The sequence below is a fragment of the Euleptes europaea genome, chromosome 14 (assembly GCF_029931775.1).
Source record: "Euleptes europaea isolate rEulEur1 chromosome 14, rEulEur1.hap1, whole genome shotgun sequence".
NCBI lineage: Eukaryota > Metazoa > Chordata > Lepidosauria > Squamata > Sphaerodactylidae > Euleptes > Euleptes europaea.
In genome coordinates, this window is record NC_079325.1 from 41,909,161 (window position 1) to 41,935,598 (window position 26,438).

The 26,438-nt window shown below is 45.8% G+C and overlaps 1 protein-coding gene across 1 annotated transcript in view; it reads right to left on the reverse strand.

Moving 5' to 3' along the window:
* Window positions 1-26,438, reverse strand: part of GARNL3 (GTPase activating Rap/RanGAP domain like 3) — an 85,320-nt gene that overhangs the window by 26,076 nt on the left and 32,806 nt on the right. The window contains exons 2-13 of the mRNA XM_056860348.1: window positions 25,506-25,580; window positions 24,013-24,112; window positions 22,583-22,701; window positions 22,253-22,317; window positions 21,332-21,395; window positions 17,783-17,809; window positions 15,294-15,369; window positions 7,574-7,672; window positions 5,218-5,321; window positions 4,182-4,290; window positions 1,819-1,864; window positions 870-976 (exon numbers count right to left, since the gene is read on the reverse strand). Coding sequence (XP_056716326.1) covers window positions 870-976; window positions 1,819-1,864; window positions 4,182-4,290; window positions 5,218-5,321; window positions 7,574-7,672; window positions 15,294-15,369; window positions 17,783-17,809; window positions 21,332-21,395; window positions 22,253-22,317; window positions 22,583-22,701; window positions 24,013-24,112; window positions 25,506-25,580 — 991 coding nt within the window. The remainder of the gene's footprint in view (window positions 1-869; window positions 977-1,818; window positions 1,865-4,181; window positions 4,291-5,217; window positions 5,322-7,573; window positions 7,673-15,293; window positions 15,370-17,782; window positions 17,810-21,331; window positions 21,396-22,252; window positions 22,318-22,582; window positions 22,702-24,012; window positions 24,113-25,505; window positions 25,581-26,438) is intronic.

Below are 26,438 nucleotides of genomic sequence, written 5' to 3' on the forward strand. Positions count from 1 at the left end.
CGAATGATGCACGTTTTTCAACTTTATCTGTGCATCAACAAATCAGCATCCAACGCTACACGTATATTACATGTATGCAATACGAAGATTATAACTACTCGCCTAACCAGTGGTTGTCCAGGGATGTCACAAGAACTGCTGATAATGTAAAGCATTGTGGAAGATGCTAAAACTCTAAAACTGGCACTCATCATTTTAATCCCACCCTTCCTGCAAGGAGATCAGGGCAGAGTACATGGACCCCTTCTTTGTTTCTGAGAATGTATCACTGGCCCAAGATCACCCAGTGAGATTCAAAGCAGGGTGATGACTTGAACTCAGGCCTTTAATTTACAGTCTGACACTGCAACTGCTATCTTGTCTTGCCTCTGATTTTGGTCAGTTATGTAAAATCTGCCTTGGTGGATCAGACCAACATCCATGTACCACAATTGCCTGTTTCCAATCATCAATTAACCAGATGCACAAGAATGCTCAGAAATAGGGTGTGACGATGAAGGCCATCCCCTCTTGCACATCACTAGAATGTGGTACACACTGGTAGACTGCTCCTGAATAGCAGCTCTCAATACCAACCAAGCATTTACCTCCAGAGGATTTGACTGTGAAACCTTTAGGCCATGATGCTCAAGTCACTTCTCTTTTTCCTGGGGTTGCCTGCTGATGGTTACTGAAATGGTGGATGGAAATATGGGCAGCCCAGCTTGCAAGACAAACAAGGCAGTCCTAAGGAAAGTTGCACCCTTCCAAGTTCATTCCAGTCAATAGGCTTAAATTGGCACAATTTTGCTTAGGGCTGCACTGTTAAGTATTTCAAATGAAAAGTCTACTTTGGTTTGAAGGAAAGAAGTAAAAAAGACCCAGCTTACATTTCACCAGCAGGAAGTCCCTGAACTCCTGGTGGTCCGTAAACAGTGGTGGGGATGGAAGGGGAGGCCCAAAGAGAGGCACACTTTCTTCTGAAAAGATTTTCAGCCTAGCAGAAAACACATATGGTTATACAGGACAGGATGCAGTTAGTCCAATGGCAGGATAAGATACCGTACATTTTTTTTAAATGGTAATTTGTTACCCCTCCAATCACTGCTTGAATGATGTACTGTTGTTGTGCGATGCAGTGTTATCATTCTGATTGTTTATACTAATCACTACGTCTAATAGCAAACAGGACCACCCCTGTGTGGATCACAAAAGCCGCACCACAGGGCCATCCACAGACAAGGTATGCAGAAAAATATGACTCTGCAAATCAACTGAAAGAAAAATCCCTCAAAAACGGCCTGATGAGGATTTAGTGAGCTCTGCAAAAAAAAATGTTGATAGTAGCTGAAGTTTCTTTACCAGGAAAGGGGGAAAGAGAAGAAAACACCCATCTGTAGTCTCTGAAATTAACTCCACAGTCTTGGGTAGAATTTCCAATGCTGGCCTCCAACGGAACAATACCTTGCAACCTCCAGCTTATTCCAATCAGCATCAACAACACCCCTGTACATGACATTTACAGAGTTTCATAAGCAAAGCAAAAACAAGAACATAGAGCGCTGCCTATCCCTAAACTAGATGGACCAGTAATCTGACTCTACACTTACACCCCTGGCATTTGTACTTGACAATCCAAATAGGCTCTAGGGCTGAGCCATGAAATTACGTTCCGGGAAGATTCTGTAAGCTTTGAAAAACAAATTATTCTTCTAGATTGTGCACTCTTACATCTCTCTTTTTTCCCCTGCTGATTTTCAGCGGCTTCACATTAAACAGACATCACAATATGCCCCATCAAACTGAAAAAATTAATGGTTTGTCTGAAGTTGCACCCACCTGTAACTATCATTTTGCTTATTATATCTCACTAAGGCAAAAATATCTGCAGCATCAGTTAAAGAAAGCAATCCATTACTCTCGGGTGGATGGCAACCGCTCGTAACTGGAACAGTCCACATTTTGACCGAAATTATACAGAAAACACAGGAAGAGAATCATAGAATCATAGTTGGAAGGGACCACCAGGATCATCTAGAAGAAAGAGAAGGAAGTATGGCAATATGCTGGAATGTTTTTTTTCAAGTTATAGGAATCATGGACCAGCCCAGGGGTCAGAAATACACTACAAGCATACAGCTTAAGTGTGTTCTGTTGCCTTAACCCTGGTTAAGATTTTAATGATAGTAAAACCCTGGTTTGGCTTGCTAAGCTAGGCCGAACACCCAAAAGGGCACAGAAAAGGAGAGATGTTTTTGTCCCCTTGCAATTAGAGAAGTGAGGAAACTGCCACACCCACAGTGAGTTTTTGTGCAGATGTAATACTTAATTATCGTTAATACAGCTCATATTTTGCAAACTCACATGTGGTTTCACATGCTGATTTGAAGCCACTCATTAACTATGGTACAGATATTCAGATGTCACCCTTAACCATGGTTACGGCTCTGTCTGCATAAGGAATACCTGTGGTGCTGTGATTAGAGCAATAAAACTACATTCCAACATGCTGCTATGGCTTTTCCTTCACCGCAAAGTTCATCAGGGCTTTTGAAACAGGTACAACATTGGGGCAATCTTGGCTGCAAAGGACAGTGTTTTCTTAACCCGCAATGTCATAGAGAAATGGAGAAAGACTGAATGGCTAGAGCATTCATCAGCAGCACAGGAATAGCTGCCAGACTGATCTGGGGGATGCTTCTTCATTTGTAGACAACCTTCTATTTGATGATCAGGTCTAACACTCCCTTGATCCATTTCTTTGCCATAGATGTGAGTCTTTTCTTTCCATTCTGATATTTTACTATACTTGACCCTTTCCAAACACAACTCTTTCCACTGTGCTAACTGATACTGACTTGATTCTTTTCTATGCTGAACTATCATCCATTCTTGGCTCCCAAGACAGTTCATGTCACCACCATCACCATCCCCACCCCTAGGAAATACAACTTTTAAAAACATCAGGTTGGATCCAATCATGCCCTTCCACTATGACCAAAATTTTTTTTGAAGAGGAAGACTCCTTCAGCTGCAAGAAGGACTTCTTCCAATGGAACTGATTTTTTTCTAACCAAAGCTAGTGAAAGGGACCCGTGGGATCCAACCAATTTTAAACTCAACAATAAATGGTACTAAAACTAGAAAGGTTTTTTAAAAAACAAATCAGCAAAATCTGAAGTGTTAACCAATTAAAAAACAACAACAGAACACATAAAAAGCTTTTAAGGTAAGCCACTGTTCCCTAGGACACAAAAAGGCTTTAAGAACAGCAAATAATGATACAGATCAAAACATCACAAGCCCCTAAATGTCAGGCAAAAACGATCTCAGCTTGGGGCAGAAAACTTCAGACTACACTTAAGAACATAAGAAAGGCCATGTTGGATCAGACCAAGGTTCATCAAGTCCAGCAGTCTGTTGACACAGTGGCCAACCAGGTGCCTCTAGGAAGCCACTAACAAGACAACTGCAGCAGCAGCATCCTGTCTGTGTTCCACAGCACCTAATATCATAGGCATGCTCCTCTGATCCTGGAGAGAATAGGTATGCATCATGACTAGTATCCATTTTGACTAGTAGCCCTCTCCATGAACATGTCCACTTCCCTCTTAAAGCCGAACATAAGAAAAGCCCTGCTGGATCAGACCGAGGTCCATCAAGTCTAGCAGTCTGTATACACAGTGGCCAACCAGGTGCCTCTAGGAAGTCCACAAACAAGACAACTGCAGCAGCAGCATCCTGCCTGTGTTCCACAGCACCTAATATAATAGGCATGCTCCTCTGATACTGGAGAGATCAAGGCAGTGGGTGAGGAAAGGATGTTCCACAAACAGATGCCACAGCAGGAAAGGCCCTGTCTCTTGTAACCACCCACTGTTTTTCATGAAATGGGAGAATTTGGACCAGACCCTCCAAAAAGGATCTCAGATCCTCAGCAGGCTTACGCCCTGGTCTGAAATCATTCAAGACTTTGAGGTAATAACCAACATGTTTGTGAAATTGTCCGTAGTTTCACAGGTGGCTTGTCAGGTGGACAGGGGGATGTTGCATGCAAGTCAGGTATTTAGATTCCAACCACAGTGCGCCCTTTAAAACATTTCTCTGTGGTCTGCAAACAGCATCAGGAAAGCAGCAGTTCATGCTGGGGAAAAATGCAGCTGTCAACTGCACATCCAACAAAGCAGGACTGAAAAAGATACGTGTAAAGTGGGAGCGGATCATGGATGGCTTAAAGGCTGGAGAAGACTCTTCCCCTTCCTGGAACACGATGGTAACGATGTCATTCCCAATGTGCCGTTTCCTTTCCACCTGTACAACATACAAGGAGATCTAATCACGGCTTCATGAAGCCCACGCCATCTACAAACGATGTGTCATGCAGTCCAATTCTATGCAAGTTTTTCAGAAGTAAATCTTTTCCTGTATTATTAAGCTCATATGACCAAAGATCTTGAGCATGAAGAATACATAAAAGATAAAACATGATAAAATCTTAAAGGACTTAAAACATTATAATATTACAAATATAAACAATAAAAAAGATAATGACCCCAAGTTAGTGCATAAGAAAATAAATACATAGGCCCATCCCATTCATATATAATCAGTAATAAAATCATTTTAGCCAGTGTGGTGCAGTGGTTAAGAATGGTAGTTTGGAGTGGGGGACTCTAATCTGGAGAACTGGGTTTGATTTCCCACTCCTCCACATGAGTGGCGGACGCTAATCTGGTGAACCGTGTTGGTTTCCCCACTCCTCCGCATGAAGCCTGCTAGGTGACCTTGGATTAGTCACAGCTCTCTTTGAGCTCTCTCAGCCCCACCTACCTCACAGGGTGTCTGTTGTGGGGAGGGGGTGATTGTAAGCTGGTTTGATTCTCCCTTAAGTGGTACAGAAAGTCAGCATATAAAAACCAACTCTTCTTCTTCTTCTTTTTTAACGTAACTTTAAACAGAAGTACGGTAAATCCATTTTTGTTCAGCACAACTCCAAGCCCCACTAGACAAGACCTGGACGGATCCACCGAAGATCCACTGGCCCACTCCCAGAGGGCGGAAAGCAGACAGACCAAGCAGAACTTTGACTGCCACAGAATACGGAAGGTCTTAACGTGATGTTTTCCAAAAATGCGCCTCCTAGAAGGAGCGCAACGTTCCTCCACCCCACTTCCCGCCTTCTGTTCTTTGACAGCGGTTTGTGGCTCGCCAAGAAAAATCAATACAGAAACCACATACTTGCTGTTTGTTCTCTTTAGAATATGGAAGCATGGTCGAAACGTGGAACATTATCTCGTGCCCTTGGTAGACCGTGTAGACGGAATAGATTCCTGTGGTGTCATCTGGAAAAGAAGGGGGAGGGGAAGAAATACGCTCTCAGTTGGGTTATGTAGTTCAGGGACTCCTAAAGCCCCCACAACCCCCTGTTGGTAACTCTGATGGAACAGCCTGTGGAGATGGGCAAAAACGAACACTGACTTGCTGATGAAGCCCCACAGAAGTGAGGATAAGCCGGACTATGCAGACTTTGAGATAACCAGACATTATTTGCACAAGGGGGGGACCAAGAGGAGAAAAGGAGGGCAGAATCTCAAAAAGCACGAGTCGGTGGACCAAAACAGACTTGACACAAGAGAGGTGAAGGGCTTGATCACAGAAAGGTAAATTTTAGCTGGACATTAGGAGCAACTTCTGATCTGATCTCTCAACCTTATTTGAAAAGAAATGGTGCTTCCTGGGAAAGGGTATGGTGGACTCCAGGGCAAGCAAGCTCACACTTTTTACAAAGTCACAGCTGGAAGCCTATGGGACACTGGGATCTCCTTCCCAGCAGGAGATCCACCCACCCTATCACCAAAACCTCCTTCTAACTCCCCACCACCACCACCACCACCACCACCACCATCCAATTCCACTGTGGAAAGAAGGGTGTGAGGAAAGAGGCGCAAACTACCAATCCCCACTAACAGAACTAATTTCTTTTTTGCGCTCGTTTGAAAATCCATGCATCATTTGGGAGCCCTTAGCAGGGATGGCCATCCGGAGGCCTATGAGCTAGAAGCAATTTATCTGGCCCCCTGGCAGCTCTACCAAATTTTAATGAGGCACAGTAAAAAGTCTGAGAGACCAGGGAAAGAAAAACTTCTGCAAACTGGAAGATGCCACCCTTTAATAAAATTTAAATTCTCTCTCTCTTTCTCTCTTTGTGTGTGTGTTAACATGTATACAACATGCATACCACTCCTGCCTTCAGTTCCAGCTGAGAATCCCCCTCCCCTCCTGATTACTGTTCCAGTGTGCCTAGAGCCAACTGAGGACCTCTCCCGTCACTTTCCTAGTCCTACAGCAAAAGCTTTGCTAACTAGCATTCAGTTAACCATGGAATCATAGAACCATAAAGTTGGAAAGGACCACCAGGGTCATCTAGTCCAATCCCCTGCACAATGCAGGAATTTCACAACGACCTCCTCCCCACACCCCCAGTGACCCCGACTCCATGCCCAGAAGATGGCCAAGATGCCCTCCCTCTCATGATCTGCCTAGGGTCATAGAAGCAGCGTTGCTGATAGGTGGCCATCTAGCCTCTGTTTAAAAACCTCCAGGGAAGGAGAGCTCACCACCTCCCGAGGAAGCCTGTTCACTGAGGAACTGCTCTGACTGTTAGAAAATTCTTCCTAATGTCTAGATGGAAACTCTTTTGATTTAATTTCAACCCACTGGTTCTGGTCCAACCTTCTGGGGCAACAGAAAACAACTCGGCACCCTCCTCTATATGACAGCCCTTCAAGTACTTGAAGACGGTTATCATATCCCCTCTCAGTCTTCTCCTCTCCAGGCTAAACATACCCAGCTCCTTCAACCTTTCCTCATAGGACTTGGTCTCCAGACCCCTCGCCATCTTTGTTGCCCTCCTCTGGGCATGTTCCAGCTTGTCTACATCCTTCTTAAATTGTGGTGCCCAAAACTGAACACAATGCTCTAGGTGAGGTCTAACCAGAGCAGAGTAGAGCGATACCATCACTTTGCGTGATCTGGACACTGTACCTCCGTTGAGACAACGAGGTGGCCAGCCTCACTGTGCCACTCTGGGGTACAGACAGGGGGATCCCGTGACCGAAAGCTCTTCTGCACACACACACACACACATACACACAATACCCCACACAAAGAAATCTAGCAGGTCAGAATGTGGTCCAAAGGGATCCAGCCCAGACCATCTCAGGCTGCGCTTACTAGGGAGTAGTCCCCATTGAGAGCAGCGGGAATTACTTCTCAGTAAAGGTGCTTAGAACTGCACTGTCGGCGTCCAGTTCAGCACCAAACAGGGAACTTAGAGAGCAATTCCTAGTGTGTATATGTGAAGTGTGTGTCAAGTCGCAGCTGACAAAGGGCAACCCCATAGGGTTTTCAAGAGGTGTTCAGAGGCGGTCTGCCATTGCCTTCCTCTGCACAGCAACCCTGGACCTCCTTGGTGGCTTCCCATCCAAATACTTGCCAGGGCCGGCCCTGCTTAGCTCCGGAGATCTGACGAGATCGGGCTAGCCTGGGCCATCCAGGTCAGGTCCAATTCCTACTGCCTCCCATGAAGCCTTACTTTTGGTGTCCAGTCCGCCTCTGTAGCCAGTCCAGCCCTTCAGTGTAATGTTGTCGCCCAAGAGGCTTAATAGCCTCTCAAAGCTTTCACTTCCTGTTTCTGCAGGCCAAAAACAAATGAGACAGGAGAAAGAGGCAGAAAAGTCATTAACAACCACAGCCTTTCTGTTTTACATTTTCCCCCAAAAAAGATACCACCTTTATATTGATATAAGCATGCACCAAAAAAATTAAGCTTAGCAGATATCTGAATAAAGTTATACTTGGTTTACTCAAGACAACCCTCAGCACATTCTTGAGTGATTGCAACATCCTACAAGTTACTGGAAGAGTTGGAAAGTATGCCCCCCAGAGAGCTTTACGTTCTATGAACAACAATGTACTGGTGGTCCCCGGTCTGAAGAGTGTGTGGCTGTCCTCGACAAGGGCCCAGGGCCTTTTCAGCCCTGGCCCTGGCCTGGCGGAATAGTCTTCCAGGTGACATCGGTGCCCTGCTGGACCTTAAGGCAGGGGTGTCAAACATAAGGCCCGAGGACCAGATCCGGCCTCTCGAGAGCTCTTATCAGGCCCATGAGGCAGCCACCACCCCCCCACTCTCAATCTGGGCTGGAGAGGCATGGCCTGGCCCAACCAAGTGACATTTATCTCCTATCCGTCCCTTGTAATGAGTTCGACACCCCTGCCTTAATGAATTCCGCAGGGCCTGTAAAACGGAGCTATTCTGCCAGGCCTATAACTCAGGGCAGCCGCAAGTTGTCCATCGTTGCTGCCCTCCCCATCTCCCCCCACTATCGTCACTGGTGGGGGCTCATCTGCTTGTCCGGCCCACAGTGGCTACTATGTTCTTATTTTAATAGTTGTTACGATTGTTGGGTTTGAATTGATGTTTTATGATTTTATGTGATTTTAAAGGTTGTTACCCCCTCTGAGCCTGGTCAGGCTAGGAAGGAGGGTGGTTATAAATATGACAGACAGTCAGACAGACAGATAGATAAAAGTAGAGACACAACTGGGTTATCCCCACCCCCCATCCCAACACCAGCAATCAGAACATTAACAAAGCCTTTCCAGGATGAAGTTTCCTTTAGGTAGGGTTGTTTGTTACCACAACGCTGGCTTGGGGAGTGGGGGCTTTGCCAGTAGTGTATTGCCAGTGACATCACTGGCAAGATGATGGTCTCACTTCCAGCGCAATTGGACATAACATCACCATGTCATCGGCGATGCTGTACCATTTGGCCCAAACTATGGTTCTGACACCGGTGATGCGATTAATCACACGCCAGAAGTGATGTCACGCCAGAAGTGATGTCATCACAACAGGGTGCGAGCAATCCCGCCCCCCTTTTTCTCCTGCTGCCCAGCTGGCCAGGACGGGAGATGTCCTGCCTAAAGTAGAAACCCGGTAAGCCCACCTTTAGGAAATAATGTTCTGGATATTTACAGCATTTTTTTGTAATAATCAGCTTACTGACATGGAAAACAAATATTCCAGGAGTGGAGAAGCAAGTGCACCGGTCACAACATATTCATAGCAATAGCAGTTCTGTCCTGCCACCAACCCAAATCAAGTCTCAGACAGTGATTTTTTTTAAAAAAATAGCTGCTTTTTAGATCTTCTTGCACTCTCTAATTAAAAAGGGCGGACGTCTTCAAGTCCCTTAAGCAACTTATTCACAGAGGTGACAAGAAAACCACAACCAGGTTGCCACAGGAACCAAAAAACCATGGAGCCAAGATTGATAGTTAGCGTGTGTTTTGGGGAGACAGTTGTGCCTGTCATTTAACTGGGCAACACATTTGTACATCTAAGCATGCAGAAGGCAGCTTCGGTCAGTCAGCCCATATATAAATTTAAAGCCAGTGTCATGTAGCAGTTAAAGTGTCAGGCTAAGATCTGGAAGACCCAGTTTCAAATCTGTTCTGGCTGTTCTGGCTAATGCCATAAAAATAAATTCATTCACTCACTCACTCACTCACTCATTCATTTGGGAGGGGCCGTGGCTCAGTGGTAGAACATCTGGTTGGCATGCAGAAGGTCCCAGGTTCAATCCCCGGCATCTCCAGTTAAAGGGACTAGGCAAGAAGGTGATGTGAAAGACCGCAGCCTGAGACCCTGGAGAGCCGCTGCGGGTCTGAGTAGACAATACTGACTTTGATGGACCGATGGAATCAGTATAAGGCAGCTTCATGTGTGTTCAATCTGTCCTTTGCCACGGAAGCCACTCTGTCGCCACTCTGTCTTTCTCTTAGCCTCAAAGGGTTGTTGTTGTGCGGACACAATGGAGGAGGGGAAGAAAATGTTGTAAATTGCCTTGCGTCCCCACTGGGAAGAAAAGCTGGTTGTAAATATTGCAATAAACAAACAAAAAATATGAAACAGCTGCAGACAAAGTAGGAACGGGGTCACTATATACTAGTCATTGGTCATCAACTGCTGGGTCACGAACCACAAGTGAGTCTCAATAGCAGTGCTCTCATAATTTCTTTCTTTGTTGTGGAGGGGTTGAGAATGGTGAGAGGAAAGAGGTATTATCTACCTATGTCCAGCCTGCGCCTGTCCATGTTTGCTTGGAAAGCTGTCAAATAATACATTCATAGGGCTTCAGCTATACACTGGCTTAGAGGTCATCCCTTCTTTCCAGGGAATCACAGTTCTAAACGGATGGTAGGGCTTGAGTTCTGTAAGAGCATCCTCACCAAACTACAATTCCCAGGACTCATTTGGGAAATACATGGCAGTTAAACGAGCACAAACCCGACACTAGGTTTCTGTGCATATACACCTTGCGAGAAAAAGACAGGCACATATGTGAAACAGCTAAAAGTGGGTCACATCTCAGGCCTAAAGTTGGTTCCTGAGATAGAAAAGGTCGGTGACTTATGGGTTAATTCCATGATGGTAATTCCAGATCAGTGGCCATCCTAGTCTGTAGAAGCAAAATACAACAGGAGGCACCTTAAAGACTAATAACATTTATTCCAGCATATGTTTTTGTAAGTAACAGCTCACTTCAACAGATGGACTGAAGGGTACATTCATTAAGCAGGTGCTTCTTTATACACCCTGCTGCCATTCTGTTACAAATACAAAAAACATCAACCTAATGGATGTACAGTTAAATGCATTTTGTCAGTCTTCAAGGAGCAACTGGATCCCTGTTTTCTTAGAGGTTATATGGACTAGATCCAGCCCATGTAAATATACACCTTATGTCAAATCAGATGAACAGTCCATCTCCCCTAGGAGTCTCCACTCAAATGGCAGCAGCAGCTCTCCTGATTCTGAGCCAAAGAAAAGTCTTTTCCTTCATTTGTTACCCGAGAGCCTTTCACTGGAGATGCTGGGGATTAAACCTGGGACCTTCCTGCATGCAAATCGGGTGGCCTAACCTTGAGCCACAGCCTCTTCTCGGCTTGTTTTGTGCTCAAGAGGCTTCCCGCCATATTGCAGTGCAAGCTCTTGAGAATGAGATAAACAGACATGAGAAATGAGGACAGACAAACTGGGGGTGGGCGAGAAATGGATGGTGTTTCTTCCTTTTCATTTTGGCTGTTGTGAACACAAATATGTCAAACTGGCTTTGCAAATATAACCAAAGCATTAAGAGCCTGCCAGAGCTTTTAGTCAGAGGAACACAAAATGTTCCGAGTCTGACGCTTAAATATTTCTTGTCGTCGTTTAGAGATGAGTAGAGAAAACGGATGCCAAGACACGCAGAGACACTTAGAAGGGATAGAATGAATCCGCTGCCTCAGCTGTCAGCGGGAATTTTTTAGTATGTGGGAAAACCAGAGTTCTCAAGAAACCGGGGAGCCAGCTGTGTGTTTGCCGCCCAGTAGAGCTGGCTAAAATTAACAATAAACGTATGAGTGAGAAGCTTGCTTATGATAACTGTGACATCTTTTGGTGGGAAAGCCCAACAGGCACAGACAAATTTATAGAATAGAATAAATATTTAGAATAGGATGTCATCAATATGTTCAGTGCTATTTACAGAGAAATGCAGCTGAGAGAGACAGACAGACAGTCAGACTGATCCCCTGCCCCCAAGAGTTTGAAATCTAAATTTTGAAAGCAAGAACAAATACAGTGGCTCCCCAGCAAGCCCAGCACTCTCCGAAGACATTTGTTTCACTATTGCTTGCTATGTTTCATGATGGAGGGCTTTCAGTTCTTTTGCGTCTTGTTCTCAGCATGCAAAGAGTACACAGCCTGATCCCGATCACACCCTGTGCCCACTGAAGTCAGCAAAGCGGCCTACACAGGACGCCAACAAAGGAGCCTTATGATCATGACCTGAAAGAGCCTTCCCACCCAACCCCCCAGCCTGAAAAACAGTTTTGGAGAACTCAAAAGCTTGTGCACCATTTCATATTATTTGGGTTGGCCTTGATGAAAGGTGTTGTTGTTGTTTGCTGCCGTCAAGTCACAGTTGACTTATGGCAAACCCGTAGGGTTTTCAAGGCAAGAGACGTTCGGAGGTGGTTTGCCTGCCTCCTCGCCACGACCCTGGTATTCCTTGGAGGTTTCCCATCCAAACACTAGCCAGGGTCAGGGCAAGGTCACCCAGCAAGCTTCCATGGCGCGAGTAGGGATTTAGTCCGACCCCTTAACCACTACACCACACCGGCTCTCATGATAAAAGGCATTAGAGATTTAAGAAGATCCCCAGGGTGGCGAGACTGTGCCAATGTAACACAGAGGGGCTGGAAACCATTGAGCATGTATTTTTCAGATGTCCCCTCTACAAGTCAACCTGCTTCAATATTATTGCCCCTTTGATTAGGGAAATGGGCTCTGGTGATGAGGGTGAGGGTGAATGGACCAAAAGGTTTCTGCTGGGAGACAGCTCACCAATCACCACCCAGGCTGCAAAATATTGTGCAGTAGCAATGAAGCTACGTCGCCTTAATGTACATCCTTAATCTGTGGAATTGTAAAATTGGGTGATTCCTAATTTTTTTGCCCTTGGTTGTAAACATCTACTCTGTATGGTCAGTTTCTGTTTTACCTGTTTTATCTGGCATACTAGCCGCAAATAATATTTATTTATTTATTTATTCATTACATGGCCCTTTTTGTTGGCTATAGACCAACGCAGCTTCTTTTGTCTTCCAATGCTGAAGATACACCTACTTCCACCATTACAGCTGGGACAGGGCTGCTTCCCACCTGCTCTGCAGCAGCCCTTCAACAAAATGGCCATTTCGCAAGGGGCCGCCTCCAGCTGGATCCATCCTCGAGGCTGCAGGGTGGGGTTGGAGCACCGGCAGAGGGTCTCAGGTTTGATTCCCACGTAAAGGATCTCAGATGGCAGCAATAACCTCTCTCAGCCAGAAAGTTGTTGCCAATCAGAGCAGATGCTGCTGAGCTAGATGCTTGGGGTAAGCCAGTTTTGTATGCTGGAGTTTTTATGTTTGGTGAAAGCCATGTAAGCCACTCGGTGACCAGGGGCAGAGCAGGATAGACATAAACAAATGGGACAGCTCCCTGTAGGTTGCTCTGGGCTCCCTGGAGGAACACCTATAAGCAAAGACAATTTAAACGGATAACTATGGAAAGGGAGGGTAAGATTAATGTGAACGAGAGCAGTTACATGTACTTTGGATATGTTTCAGTGAGGAATGAGGGCCAAGAGGTTAGTCCTCCTAGGGAAAGTGAGCTTTAAGATGGGATGTAGGGGTAGAAAGATGAAATATCCTGAAGATGCCCAGGGGATGTCCCAGGCATACATGAAGCAAAGGAGAATGGGCAGAGACAGTGAAAAGATGAGAAGACTTTGGGGCAGCAGAAGGTAGCAGAGAAAGGGTCAAGAGGAGTTTGTTTAACTCATGGATGGTAACTTGCAACCTTTCCACTACTGAACACCAGAAGTACTACTGAATGTCCAAAAATTAGGCCAGTTTTGCCCAAGTTCTATGCATAGATGATTGCCAGAAGAATTCCTGGCTTTGGAAGACAACTCGTTTCATTATAAAGCCTAAATATGTGTAACTGCATTTGCACACATTCAACCCCCATTTCTCTGTTTTCTCCCCTACCCCTTGCAAGATGATAATTTCCTTGGAGTCAAGACTTCTCTTCTGCTCATGTCACTCTGTAATAATCCATACAGAATCAGTGTCTTGGGGAGGGGGGTGTCCTCTCCTTTTGCACTGGGAGGGCACCTGCCAACTTTTTTACACTAGGGAACCATACCCGCCTTCCTGTTGACCCCATGACCTGGAAAGTAGAGTCTGGCTCCCAGCAGCTCAACCAGAGTGGATCCAGTCCTCCAGGCTGAAGAAGGCCACCATGCTGGTGCACACACACACTTCCTTCCCCCACCCCCATACTGGCCTCCCTACCACTACCACCCCATCCTTTTTCATTTTATGAATTATATGGGGTACTGTCAGACTGGTGAGCCTCTCCTCCAGAGAGGAGGGGCTGCGCTGGTGGCTGGAGGCAGTGCAGCGCCTCCGCCTCCAAAGGAGGATTCAGCCCCCCGTCCCCCCCGAAGGCAGAAAGCTGCCCTTACTTGTAAGCCCGGTGGAACTGCTCCATACCGTTCCACGGGGCTATGTGTGCCGGCGTAGGCCAAGGGCTGGGCGGTGCCCGCAATCCTCAGACGTGCGGGAGGTATTTAGCCCCCTTCGGAGCAGGCAACAAAGATTATGCTATCTACCAAGGTCAGATGTCAGAGGCGTCGTCAAAGCAGGCAGGAGTCACGGCCGGAAAGATCAATCATGGGCGGTAGCAGGAACACAGAGAAACTGCACGGTTGCTTCCGCAAAGTGAAAGCATGCCTGCACTGCCTTTATCAGTCAGTGCACTTCCAAGCTAGGCTTCATCCTGAAATGACTCAGCACCAGTTCTCTGTCTGCTTAGCCTCTCCAAGCGAGCACTTCTCCTTTTACCCTGCAAAATCACACATTGCCGAGTCCTGATACGCCTATCAGGTTCAGGTGAGCTTGGAGGGCTGCCATTCTCAGCTTCCGCTGCAGGGGTTGGGGGAAGAGTAGCGTCTGTCTGCCCTTGTTCCATCTCTCTGCCTAGCTGTGGTTGCTGCTGAGTTGTTTCAGGCTCCTGTGCTACTGACTGCAATGGAGGTACTGAAGGCCCAGAGGCAACCTGTTCCTCCACTTCAGCTTCAGAGTCCTCCGAGTCCTCAGCTCCCAAGGCAGGGCCCATGGCACCATGCCGCCTAAAAAAGGTGATGCAAATGCAAGTAAGGGCAAAGGGGGTGTTCTCGGCCTGAAGGCAGCTGCGCCCCTGGAATACTTCGAGGCCCACATCCCAGGGTTGTGCTGCCGCGTCAGCGCAGACAGTCTGGTGTGCGTGGCTAATGCCGGCACCTGTACCAGTCAGGGCGGCATAAGTGGCCCGGCCGCCGGCGCACGTGGTGCAGATGCCAACACGGGCCTTTGCATGGCTCCAAAGAACTTTCGCCTGCACAGCTCAGGAGTAGGCTGTAATTGTGCGCCATCGGTTGTTTTATATTGTTCTATGCTGTTTTAATACCATTTATGTTTACTGGTTTTTAATATTGATACATTACGGTTTTAGTGTATGTATGGGTTCTAATGTTGTTACCCGCCCTGAGCCCAGCCTTGGCCGGGGAGGGCGGGATAGAAACCCAACTAATAAATAAGTGAAATAAATAAAATTCAGACAAACCCAGAGCACTCATCTGCCTGACTGCCAAGGGATCAACGTTCATCAGTAGCAGACTCACCATTGCTGAACATTTCATCATCTGTTAGCTGTCCGTCTTTGGCATAAAGAACTCCAAACTTAAAATTGACTGAGCCCTGAAAAATAGAAGAACAGCGTGTTATTATAGGGTGAGCCAGACAGACTCCTTATTTTATCAAATACATAGACTGCTTTTATTTTTTAAACATTCAAAGCAGTTTACAATGAAAAAATGACAGCATCAAATGGACAATCAGAGACCGCAATCCCTTGTTTTCCTGGTTTTGAACAGTTTCCTTGCTCTTTCTGATACCTGGAGGTTTCAGAAGGAGCGGGGGAAAGGTAGAAAATTGGGACAACAAGGGATTGCTAATGAATTGTATGGAAACGAGGGGGGGAAATGGTAACGAAGGGAAATGAAACTAGAACATTAAGGCTGTCTGGAAAACGCCACCGTTAGGTTAATATGAGAAAGCTGACCAACCCAAAGTCACCTGCAGTGAGTTCACGGCTGAGTGGGGATTTGAATTACAGTCTTCCCTATGCTAAAAGAAGGCATTTCAAGGCAAGGTACGAGGACCATGGGCCAGAATCTTCCTGGCCCTGGAAATCTGACTTGGTTTAGTGCAGGGGTCTCCAACAGGTTGCTACTATCAGCTCACCGGCTGCTGCAGTACAACTTCTGAAGCCCCCAGAAGACCCAGGAAGAGTCTGTGAATGTATCTGAGCTAGGTTTTTAAAAGCTTCAATTTCACAGGATTTTTCTCTGTGCTACTTAGCTTCATTTCTGGTGCCCTTCCTAGTCCGTGTACTGTTCTAGGGCAGAACAAACTTGGTAACAGGCTGGGGAAGGGGGGAAGTAGCTCCGAATGTTTTCCATTACTCTGAAGTACCTCTCATGAAAGAAAAGGTTGTTGACCGCCTGCCACTGCCTGACATCAAGCTCCCACACTTGCTGTACTCCTTCAGCTTGGGTGACTCACTGCTGAGGGAGGCCTCCCGGCCTCTGCACTTCTGGACGGTTCCCTTTCTTGCTGACCCCTCTGCAAGCCAGGGTGCATTCATTCCAAACAGGCAGCACTTAGGAGGAGCGCCTTGGTTCCCAACTGGAGATCTAAAACACATCCATCTCTCTATACCACTGCGTGGTGTAGTGGTTAAGAGCAGTGGTTTGGAGCGGTGGGCTCTAATCTGGAGAACCGGGTCTGATTCCCTACTCCACATGAGCGGCAGAGGCTAATCTGGTGAACTGGATGTGTTTCCCCACTCCTACACATGAAGCCAGCTGGGTGACCTTGGGTTATCACAGCTCTCTTTGAGCTCTCTCAGCCCCACCTACCCCACAGGGTGTCTGTTGTGGGGAGGGGAAGGGAAGGTGATTGTAAGCCGGTTTGATTCTTCCTTAAGTGGTAGAGAAAGTCGGCATATCAAAACCAATTCTTCTTCTTTTTATTCTTCTTAAATGGAAGCTCTTCAATTTTAGACATTCTGCGGCACGTACAAACCCACAACTGTTATTGTTACGAGGGACTGCAGACGCTCAATTATGGTTTGCGTGGCTCAGACTGCCATTCTGTGCCTCAGACATGGATGGCTCCCATGAGTCATCTCTGTGTCGGCACCAACTTCTTCACTTTGATTTATGGCCCCACTCCCACTCCGGGGGGCTGAGGGTGAGTTACCAGCTATTTTAAATGAAATAGATCAGTCTATGAACCCTAGGAAGACCCACAATTGAACTGAACAGATATATGGGACAGAGAATATTAGAGGAAGAAGAAGGAGACACATCAATAAAAATTTTACAAGATCTCTCTCTCTCTCCCTCACTGATTATCTGCCAGTTTGCCAATTAGTTCTTCAGAACATGATGAAGTAGAAGGAGGGGAGGAGGTGGGAATATGACCTGAGCCCACCTCCACCTCTGAATCCTGCCTCAGGACAGAACCATATGTGATGTCCATCATATAGTTGGCTGCCAAAAACAGGGCCCCCGGGTCAAAGTTCTCTCCCCTCAGAGGCTGCGCAGAAATCCTTATCCCATTATGTCATCAGTTTCTCCACCCCAGAGGGGGCAGAGATTAAATATATGATGTCATATCATGGGGTATGTGTCCCCAACACTTTCTACAGGAGACAGAGGAGAAAATGAGACAGGCAAGCCATTTCCAGCAGCATCCTCAACCTTTGCTGTTTTCTGTGGCATCCTTTGAGCGCGCATGATGGCCTCATATGGCGATGTGAGCAAGTACATTTTCCAATGTGAGTATTGTGTGTGACTGCTGTCAGAACGGATCTGTGAACTGCAATAAACTAGAGCTGGTTCCGCATCCCTGACTGGCATTCTTATGCAACAAATATGATGGCACACATAGGTTGAATCTCAGAAGTAGCTCCCAAGGGTTTGCTTGAGGGTAAACCTACAAAAAACACATAGCCTACAAATTGGAATGAGGCAGGATTCCAAACAGAAAACCATGTTTGCTGAATAAGCGACTAGGAACTCAAAAGGATTGGTCTGTGCCTTACCTCTTGCTCTTCCAGAACCAATAAATCCTGGGGGAGGGAGAAAGAGAAAGAAATGTATTTAGCCTCTACATTAATTAAAAAACTCTTCCCACCCACAGTTTCCAATGTGCTCACAGTAAAACGAGAAGAGAGTCCATAAAAACCAGTGAATATGATCCCTAAGGCATAACTATTGCATATTAACAGATCTGCACAGGACAGGATGTGTGCCTGCTGTGATTTCACAGGAGCACAGAAAAGCTACAGAATATGGTAATATCTACAGAATTCAGTTTTTGAAGCATCTCATTACTGTAATAAAAAACAAGCAAGTTAGTAGTTCTCGTGCCTGTGAAGAAATTATTGAAAGTGTTAGGCAGTAACTGCTGAAATCTCAGAAGACAGACTGCGGCCAAACTGAATTTCTGATGGTCAGCGGGTACAGCTTCAGATGCCTGTACAAAGAAGAATAAATTATGCAAAGTAAGAGAAACCATGCACATGCATTTAATTTGCATGCTAGGATTGACAGCCAAAGAGCAATTCCGCCTGTGCCTAAGTAACAATAGACCATGGGGATGTCACAGTGGTGTTCTCATGATCACAACATACAAAGGACATGTTGAACACACATGAAGGGTGAAACATTGCAAAACAAATTCACTACCACAAGGTGTGAGATCGGGTTGCCCTTTGTCTCCATTATTACATCTATATAAGTATCAAAATGTTGGTAGGAAAGGTTAGATCTGGAAAAAATACCCAGGGAATGTAAGTTAAAAACTTCCCCGGTAAGATATTGAATGTATGTAGAAGAGCTAGATTCAAGTTTAGTAGCACCTTAGAGACCAACAAGATTTCCAGAGTATAAGCATTCGAGAGTAGAAGTTCCCTTCATCAGATACCAAAGGAAGCTTTGACTCTCAAAAGCTTATACCTCCCAAATCTTCTTGGTTTCTAAGGAGCCACTGGACTCAAATTTAGCTTTTCTACTACAGAATAACAAGGCTACCTACCCTCTGAAGCTATCTTAACGAATGTAGATATCACTTCAAGCAATCTCAAAGAATCAGTAACTTACACAGTGGACTCTTAAACGTTTTGGAGGGAAGAGGGGAAAGTCTCAGGATATGAAATGTTTTTTAATAAATCCAAGAAGTTGGGGATCGGCATAGATATTGAAGGAAGCAGGAAGTATCATGTGCATTAAAAATCTGTTTGCCACAGGAAAAAAAGGCCACAAGATGTCCTAAATTTAACTGAACCCTCTCTGAACTAGACCTGTGGAATCTAGTTAACACAGCTCTTTGCACTTCTTCTGCATGGCTCTTCCAAAGTGTGGGCTGCCACTGAAAAGGCTGTAGAATCTTAGACTAATGTACCTCCAAAAAGCAGGCAGCTTTAAAAGAAATCACTGGGCTGACCCTGATGAGAAACAACTGGGCATGTTGCATAGACACTGATTGAAACTGCACTTAAGGGGTGCATGCAGAGTGTCTTAGATACTGGAAAAAATGTATGACTCCCTTTCATTTGAAATGGCTTACAATCAAATGCATAAAAACAGTCATAAAACCATAAAGCAATGATTCATACACCTAACACTACCCACTTCCCAAGACGTGATGAGGAGACAAAAATATATTCAACGCGACAAGTCACAGCTGTTTGCCACAGGAAAGAAGGCCACAAGATGCCCTACATTTAACCGAACCCTCGCTGAAATAGGACTGTCTGTGGAATTGAGTTAACAAAGGAGCTCTTTGCGCTTCTTCCGCAAGGCTCTTCCGAAGCACGGGGGCCGCCACTGAAAAGGCTGTAGATTTAAGACTAACATTCCTCTAAAAAGTAGGCAGCTTTAAAAGAAATCACGGGGCTGACCTAAGTTTTCAGCCATCACATCCTATGCAAAAGGCACATCAGAACACAAGGGATGGGGTTTTCCACAGTATTTATAAACCAGTCTTTTAATACAGAGGAAGAAATTTAATTAAAAGTGGGTCTGTAACAAGGTGTTCCTTACCACCTGCCGCTCTGGCATCATGCCCAGCAACCGCCCCTCAAGTCTAGCTGCAGATGTTCGGGCCATCTGTTCAACCTTTTGTGATACCTTTTGTGATGGGCTGTTCAACCTTTTGTGATGGGCTGCAGCTCACACCACTTTGCTTCCATCCCTGTATGTACCTTCTCAAATACCTTCTCTTCCCATGTTAGGCACTGCTCCCCAAGGTACAGGTTAATGAATTTCCCTAGATTATGTAGAATTTCCCTAGATTAAAAAAAATACTGGCAAAACAGAAATACCAGTCTTTGTCACTTTTTACACTGTTTGATCGACACTAAAATGATCACTACAATATTGTGGTTTCTTCCTGGCATAATCCATATTTTTAAAAACCAAAAGGGCATTTTTAGGAACAGAAGGGTGAAAGGCACTTCAGTCCTGAAAGATCTTTCAAGCATAAGCCGAACAGGTAATTTTTTTTTTTAAAAGGTCCCCCACCCTGAGTATTAACTATGTGAGAGCACTGGGGGGAAAGTCTGAAAGGACAGTTGTCACTTTTAATAGTGTTTTTTTTTTGTAGATTTGGACTGATTGCATTTTGACCTTAACTAGAGAGCCTCTGGGATTTGTTAAAAGTTTTTTTATATGCACTTTCAGCTGGAACACGGTCACCACAGCACGCAAAGTCCCTGTCTGAGAATTTAGCCATGAATGCAATCAATTTCAATTCATCAATTTAAGCCATGAAAGCAAAATGATGATCCCTGCCTAGAGATAGATCACAATGGGTAGCCGTGATAGTCTGCCAATAGCAGCAGGAAAGAGCAAAGAGTCCAGCAGCACCTTAAAGACTAACAAAATTTCTGGCAGGATATAAGCTTTCGTGAGCCACAGCTCACTTCTTCAGATACTGAAGAGGTGAGCTGGGCTCACAAAAGCTCCTACCCTGCCAGATACTGAAGAAGTGAGCTGTGGCTCATGAAAGCTCATATCCTGCCAGAAATTTTGTTAGTCTTTAAGGTGGTACTGGACTCTTGCTCTTTTCTACTTTCCCTGCCTAGACAGGGCTCAGAGCGGCTCACATCCAATATGCATACACAATATACATACACATGGAATCATCTGAACAAGCTTCACAAAAGGTTAACGCTCACCTAAATGTTTTTACAGATATATAGCTGAAGGAGCTGCCCTGGACCAGGCTGCCCTGGACCAGGCTGCCCAGGCCCAGGCTGGTCGGATTTCATCAGACCTCAGAAGCTAAGCAGAGTCACCCCTTGTGAGTACTTGGATGGGAGGCCGCCAAGGAAGTCTAGGATGGCTACACAGAGGCAGGCAATGGTGAACCACATCTGAATGTCTCGTCTTGAAAACCCCACAGGGTCACCATAAGTCCGTGGTGACGTCATGGCATGTTCAACCACCGCAGCTGAAGGAACCAGTACAAAAGGAAATGCCCCGAGTGCAAACTTTACATCAAACTAGTTGTACTCAACAATCTATAAAGTCTTGACAGAGAAAAGGAATACTGAAATATATTCCCCAGAAAACTTGGTGCAACTTACCTTCTGAATTTCAGGGTGAAGAATTTCTCTAGGGCCTTTTTCAAATTTGTCGAGATTCATGGCACTGCAATGCCAACAAAAATGTAATGTCAGTGTTTCATAGGACTATCAATGACTATTAACTAGTGTACAAAAGACCCTTCTGTATATATCCTACCAAATCTTGCAAGCTGCAATAGACATTATGATCGAAGTTTAGTGATTCCTGATTTGAGCCGGACATAAGATTGAAGATATCTTACCCACAGTTAAAAGTTTGGAAGTTAGCTATGGGAATCATACATTCATTCCCCACAAGTGTCCACTTACCAGTATCAAATCCCTAGGCAGACTTAACCATGGTTAAGCATTACAACAGCACTGATTTTAACCATTAATAACAACCAGGGTTCTCTTTTAACCAGGGGGGTTACCGCATTATGTATTCCCAGCAATGTATTAAGAGTTTAAAAATGTTATAAAAACATCGCTTTAAAAGGGTTTTGGATACCATGGCTAAAAAATGGTGACGTCTTCACAGCTAAAGGGGCCAAACAAAGTACGAACAGTATTTTTTATAACATTTTCAAACTCTTAATACATCGGTGGGAATACATAGAAAGTGCGAACAGTATTTTTTATAATGTTTTCAAACTCTTAATACATCCCTGGGACTACATAATGCGGTAACCCCCCAGGTTTAAATACAGTTTGAAGCTGGTTAACAATATTTTTTTAACATGGGACCTGGTCCACATTGACCATGATTAATATCAGTGCTGCTGTAATGCTGAGAAGGGAGGGAAGAGGTTTTTTTTTGGGGGGGAGGAATGCATGATCCACAGCTCTTAACTGCAACTCTTTTAGAATCACACAGAGGTGTGCCTTGTTTTGTTCAGGCCGGAAGCAACGCACGCCATGAATAGACTATGGCTATCTTACCTTAAAATAGATTTCACAGATAGAGTTTTTGTAGGACTGTAAGGGAGGCATATTTTCTGAGTACCCTACAGGAGAAAGAAATGAAGAGAAATGCTACAGTATATCAGATTTTCTGCGTGACCAAGAAGACGCTAACAAATATGTCCAGGATACTAATGAGTGAATAAGACTTCAAGGGCCGCCAGTACACAGATATGGTGGTGAAAAATGGGAGGGTTGCAATTTTTCATCTTAAAACTCCAGCATCTCCCAGCTGATTACATGAAAAACACCAGAATCTGAGCTAATTATATTAAATACAGAGAGCAAAAACAGCTATTTGCCCCTTACTGTTTTTCTCCAGAGGATTGCACGGTATTGAGGAACACGCTGATTGTTCTGGTCAGACAGCACGACAGATAGAAAGAAAGGATTCTTCTCTGCGTCTGCGCCTACATAGTTCTGATGCACTAGAAAGAAAACACAACACCCATCAGGAAATGCAAAAGTATCATGTGCAAGACTACAGAAATGTTGCCTGTTGCAAGTCCATAGCATGCTGCCTCCATCCAACATCCACTGTGTGTCTGGTACCAAATGAAGTTCTTTGCAGCAGGCAGAGCTGCATAGGGATGAACAGCCATATGGGCACACCCAGGACTGCTATATGGGGAACACTGCAGAATGACAGATTGAGGTAGCAGATTTCAGAGGAAGAACATAGGAATACAAGCACTGCCCTTCTGGTTCAGCCCAGGGTCCATCTAGCTTAGCATCCTACTTCCAACAGAGGCCAGCCAGATGCTAGAAGTCCACCTGCAGGATATTCAGGAAGACGATTATTGATGGCGACGTTCACAAAGGCTTCACGTTTATGTATTGCTTTGGAATGTTTAAAGCAATTCATGCACATTATTCTCCCCATACCACAGGCTGAGAAGGCCTGCCTAAGGTCACCTAGGGATGTCACAGAGGCTCCACAATAGACACAATGCCAGAATCCCAACTGGTGGTTCATAGTACCCAGCAGAGTTACAGCCTTCTAAGCCCACTGACATGCATGGACATAGAAGGGTGTAACTCTGCTTAAGATGGCAGTCAGCCACTTAACCTCAATGCTTCTCCAGCTCTAACCACCCAAAGCCTCCTGCCGTTGTTTTCTCCCAGCATATGGTGTTCAGAGATATCCTGCCTCTGAACTTGGCGGTTCCATTTAGCTGTGGCACACCCCATATAGCAGTCCAGGGTGTGCCCGTATGGTTGTTTATCCTTTTGCAGCTCTGCCTGCTGCAAAGAACTTCACGTCTCCCATGAGCTTGGCTAATCCTTTAAGTGAACATGGCCACATCTGATAGCAGAGAATTCTCTAAGTCATTATAATTATTATTTATCATGCATTCTGTGAAGGGGTGCTTTCTTTTCTCTGTTCTGAATCTAGTGCCTTCCAATTTCGCTGGGTGACCCTCCTCACCTAGACTACTCCACATTATGAGAGAGAGAGAAAATCGCTGCAGCTGTTATGGGGTCAGCCCATGGCCCGGGGGCTCTAGCAGCTGCCCCAAAATGCCAGCAGTTGGCACCGGCCATGCAAAACTGTATAATGGATGAATCAGCTCTAGATTCTTGATACGACAACAGGGTGAAAGGTGCAAAGTCCCCGCAGAGCTGAAAAGGACCACTCAGAAAGGCACTTACTCCAATCAAGGCAAGAGAAACGGGTATTAACCACTATTCAAAGATATTAAGTCATTTATGCTCACACACCAAGAAGCGTAAACTACCTTTTCCTAGAAAATACTTGAAGTACCATCTGGTGTGATATTCTGGGTTTTCCAAGTGCACATCTGTTCTGCGCCACGTACCAGGGGCATAGTCTGCATTCTGAAATGGGAAGGAAAAACCAGGAAATCATTCATCTCCCCGCCATCACACCCTCGAGTACCCTGATCCTGGGAGAGAAGGGGAGGAGCTGGTCTGTTACACCCCTGAGCGCCCTGACCCTGGAGGATGGCAGAAGCACAGAGGCAGGGCAGAGGGAAAAGCAAGGTAGGTCTGTACAGGTAGTTAAGGAACAGGCAGGGAGACTCACAGCCAGCAGTAGGCCTCCTTTGGTGTAGAGGTCTCTTTGGGAGAAAGTGTCTCTTTAGGAATAAGCTAAGAAGGGCAGGAACTGGGAATGGCCAGGAGAAGGTCATAAGGCCTGGAGTCCTGGTGGTTTAGAGAAACTAGGACCTCTCTGGGATTGGGGAGGCAGCATTCCTGCCCAGAAATACAAACATGGATCCCGGGACAGCCACCTCAAGGTTTAACCCTGCAGGAAGGGTGCAGCAGCCTGAAACAATGGCTGAAAAACCCATGTCTGATGGAGGTGGTAACTGGCAAGTTTGGCCTCCCTGGCTGGAGTGGGACTGTCAATAGCGTGAGTTGTGCTGCTCCATGCGATCGAGCAATTAAAGTGTCATTCCCTTGCATTCGTTTGTCCATGGCGAAGAAGTGGGGGAGTGTCCCCTGGCCTGGGGCCTTTATACTCTCCCCGCTCAACACAAACACACAAACCAGAGTGGGATGGCTCCTGAAGAGGACCTCTGAAACACTTAGATGTTGGCAACTGGCAGCTGAGAGGTGCAATCTGCTGCCTACCACAGCCCTTGATCTCAAACAACATTATGTGCATTACCCACTTTTCCCCATGTAAACTGATACGTGGGCAAAGGCCTCTTTAACCACCCTCCTTCTCAATGCAAGCAATAGGGGAAGCATTGGCAAGACATTCCCCTTGATTCACGAGCTTCAGCAAAGATTCAGGCAAATGGAAGCGAGTAGCTGATGCACTTAGGAGGGTTCTGCCAAAGCCATTCTTGCTGTCCCCTATATAAAAGGTGGTGAATGAAGAGTCCTTTGCCCATGGCTCAGCTTAATGCATAATGCAAAAGCCTCTGCTGCTGTGCATTATAGAAAGGAAGAGGTCAAAAGAGCCCTTTGCCTGTGTCTTCTTGTCCAGAAATGAGCCAGTGAACAGAGCCCGTGTTGCTGGCTATCTCAGTCATGAGACAGCTGAACTCTGAACCACAGAGTAGCAACCCAGCACCAACACTGCCCCTGAAGCCAAGCAAACCTAAAAACAAGCAAGAGATTGCTTCAAGCTGCAAAGTGAATCCTCCAGCTAAGGGCTACGGCATGGCAGAGACAGCTCTGGAGAGTTGCCCACAGTAACAAAGCCAATGCCTAACAAGTCTGGGTGAAAAAAGACCTTAAAATGGAGACCTTCTCCTACCTCATCAATGGAGCCGTTTTCCACACGGAACCGGCCAGCTCTTTGGATAGCTCCATCAGCGTCACTGGAAATGAGCTGCGCGACAAGAGAGGAAACATTACTTTAGAAATGCGGGTCTCCAAATGAAAAGATGAAGAGCCCCGTGGGGCAGAGTGGTAAGCTGCAGTCCAAGCTCTGCTCACAACCTGAGTTCGATCCCGGCGGAAGTTGGTTTCAGGTAGCCGGCTCAAGGTTGACTCAGCCTTCCATCCTTCCAAGGTCGGTAAAATGAGTACCCAGCTTGCTGGGGATAAAGGGAAGATGACTGGGGAAGGCACTGGCAAACCACCCTGTAAACAAAGTCTGCCTAGAAAACGCCGGGATGTGATATCACCCCATGGGTCAGGAATGACCCGGTGCTTGCACAGGGGACCTTTACCTTTAAATGAAGAGAGTTCTGCTGGATGAGACCAGCTATCTGACCCGGCAACTTGATTCCCACAAGCTATGCATAGAGGCCAAACCCACCCTCGTCTGAACATGGAAGGTTCCATGTAGCCATCACAATTAGTAGCCATTGACGGATCTCTTTTTCATGAATTTCTCTCTTTCTCTTTTTGTGTGCCTTCAAGACACAGCCGACTTATGGTGACCCATAGGATTTTCAAGGCACGGGATATTCAGAGGCGGTTTGTTATTGCCTGCCTCTGTGAAGCGACCCTGGACTTCCTTGGTGGTCACCCATCCAAATACCGCCCAGGGCTGACTCTGCTTAGTTTCTGAGATCAGGCTAGCCTGGGCTATCCATTTGTCTAGTCCCCTTTCAAAAGATATCTAAACTAGCAGCCATCACTACACCTTCTGGTAGCAAGCTCCACAAGTTCATTATGCATCTTGCTTCCAAAGGCTCTCCATTTCAGTGATCCCCTCCAATATGACCTGTTAAAGGTATGT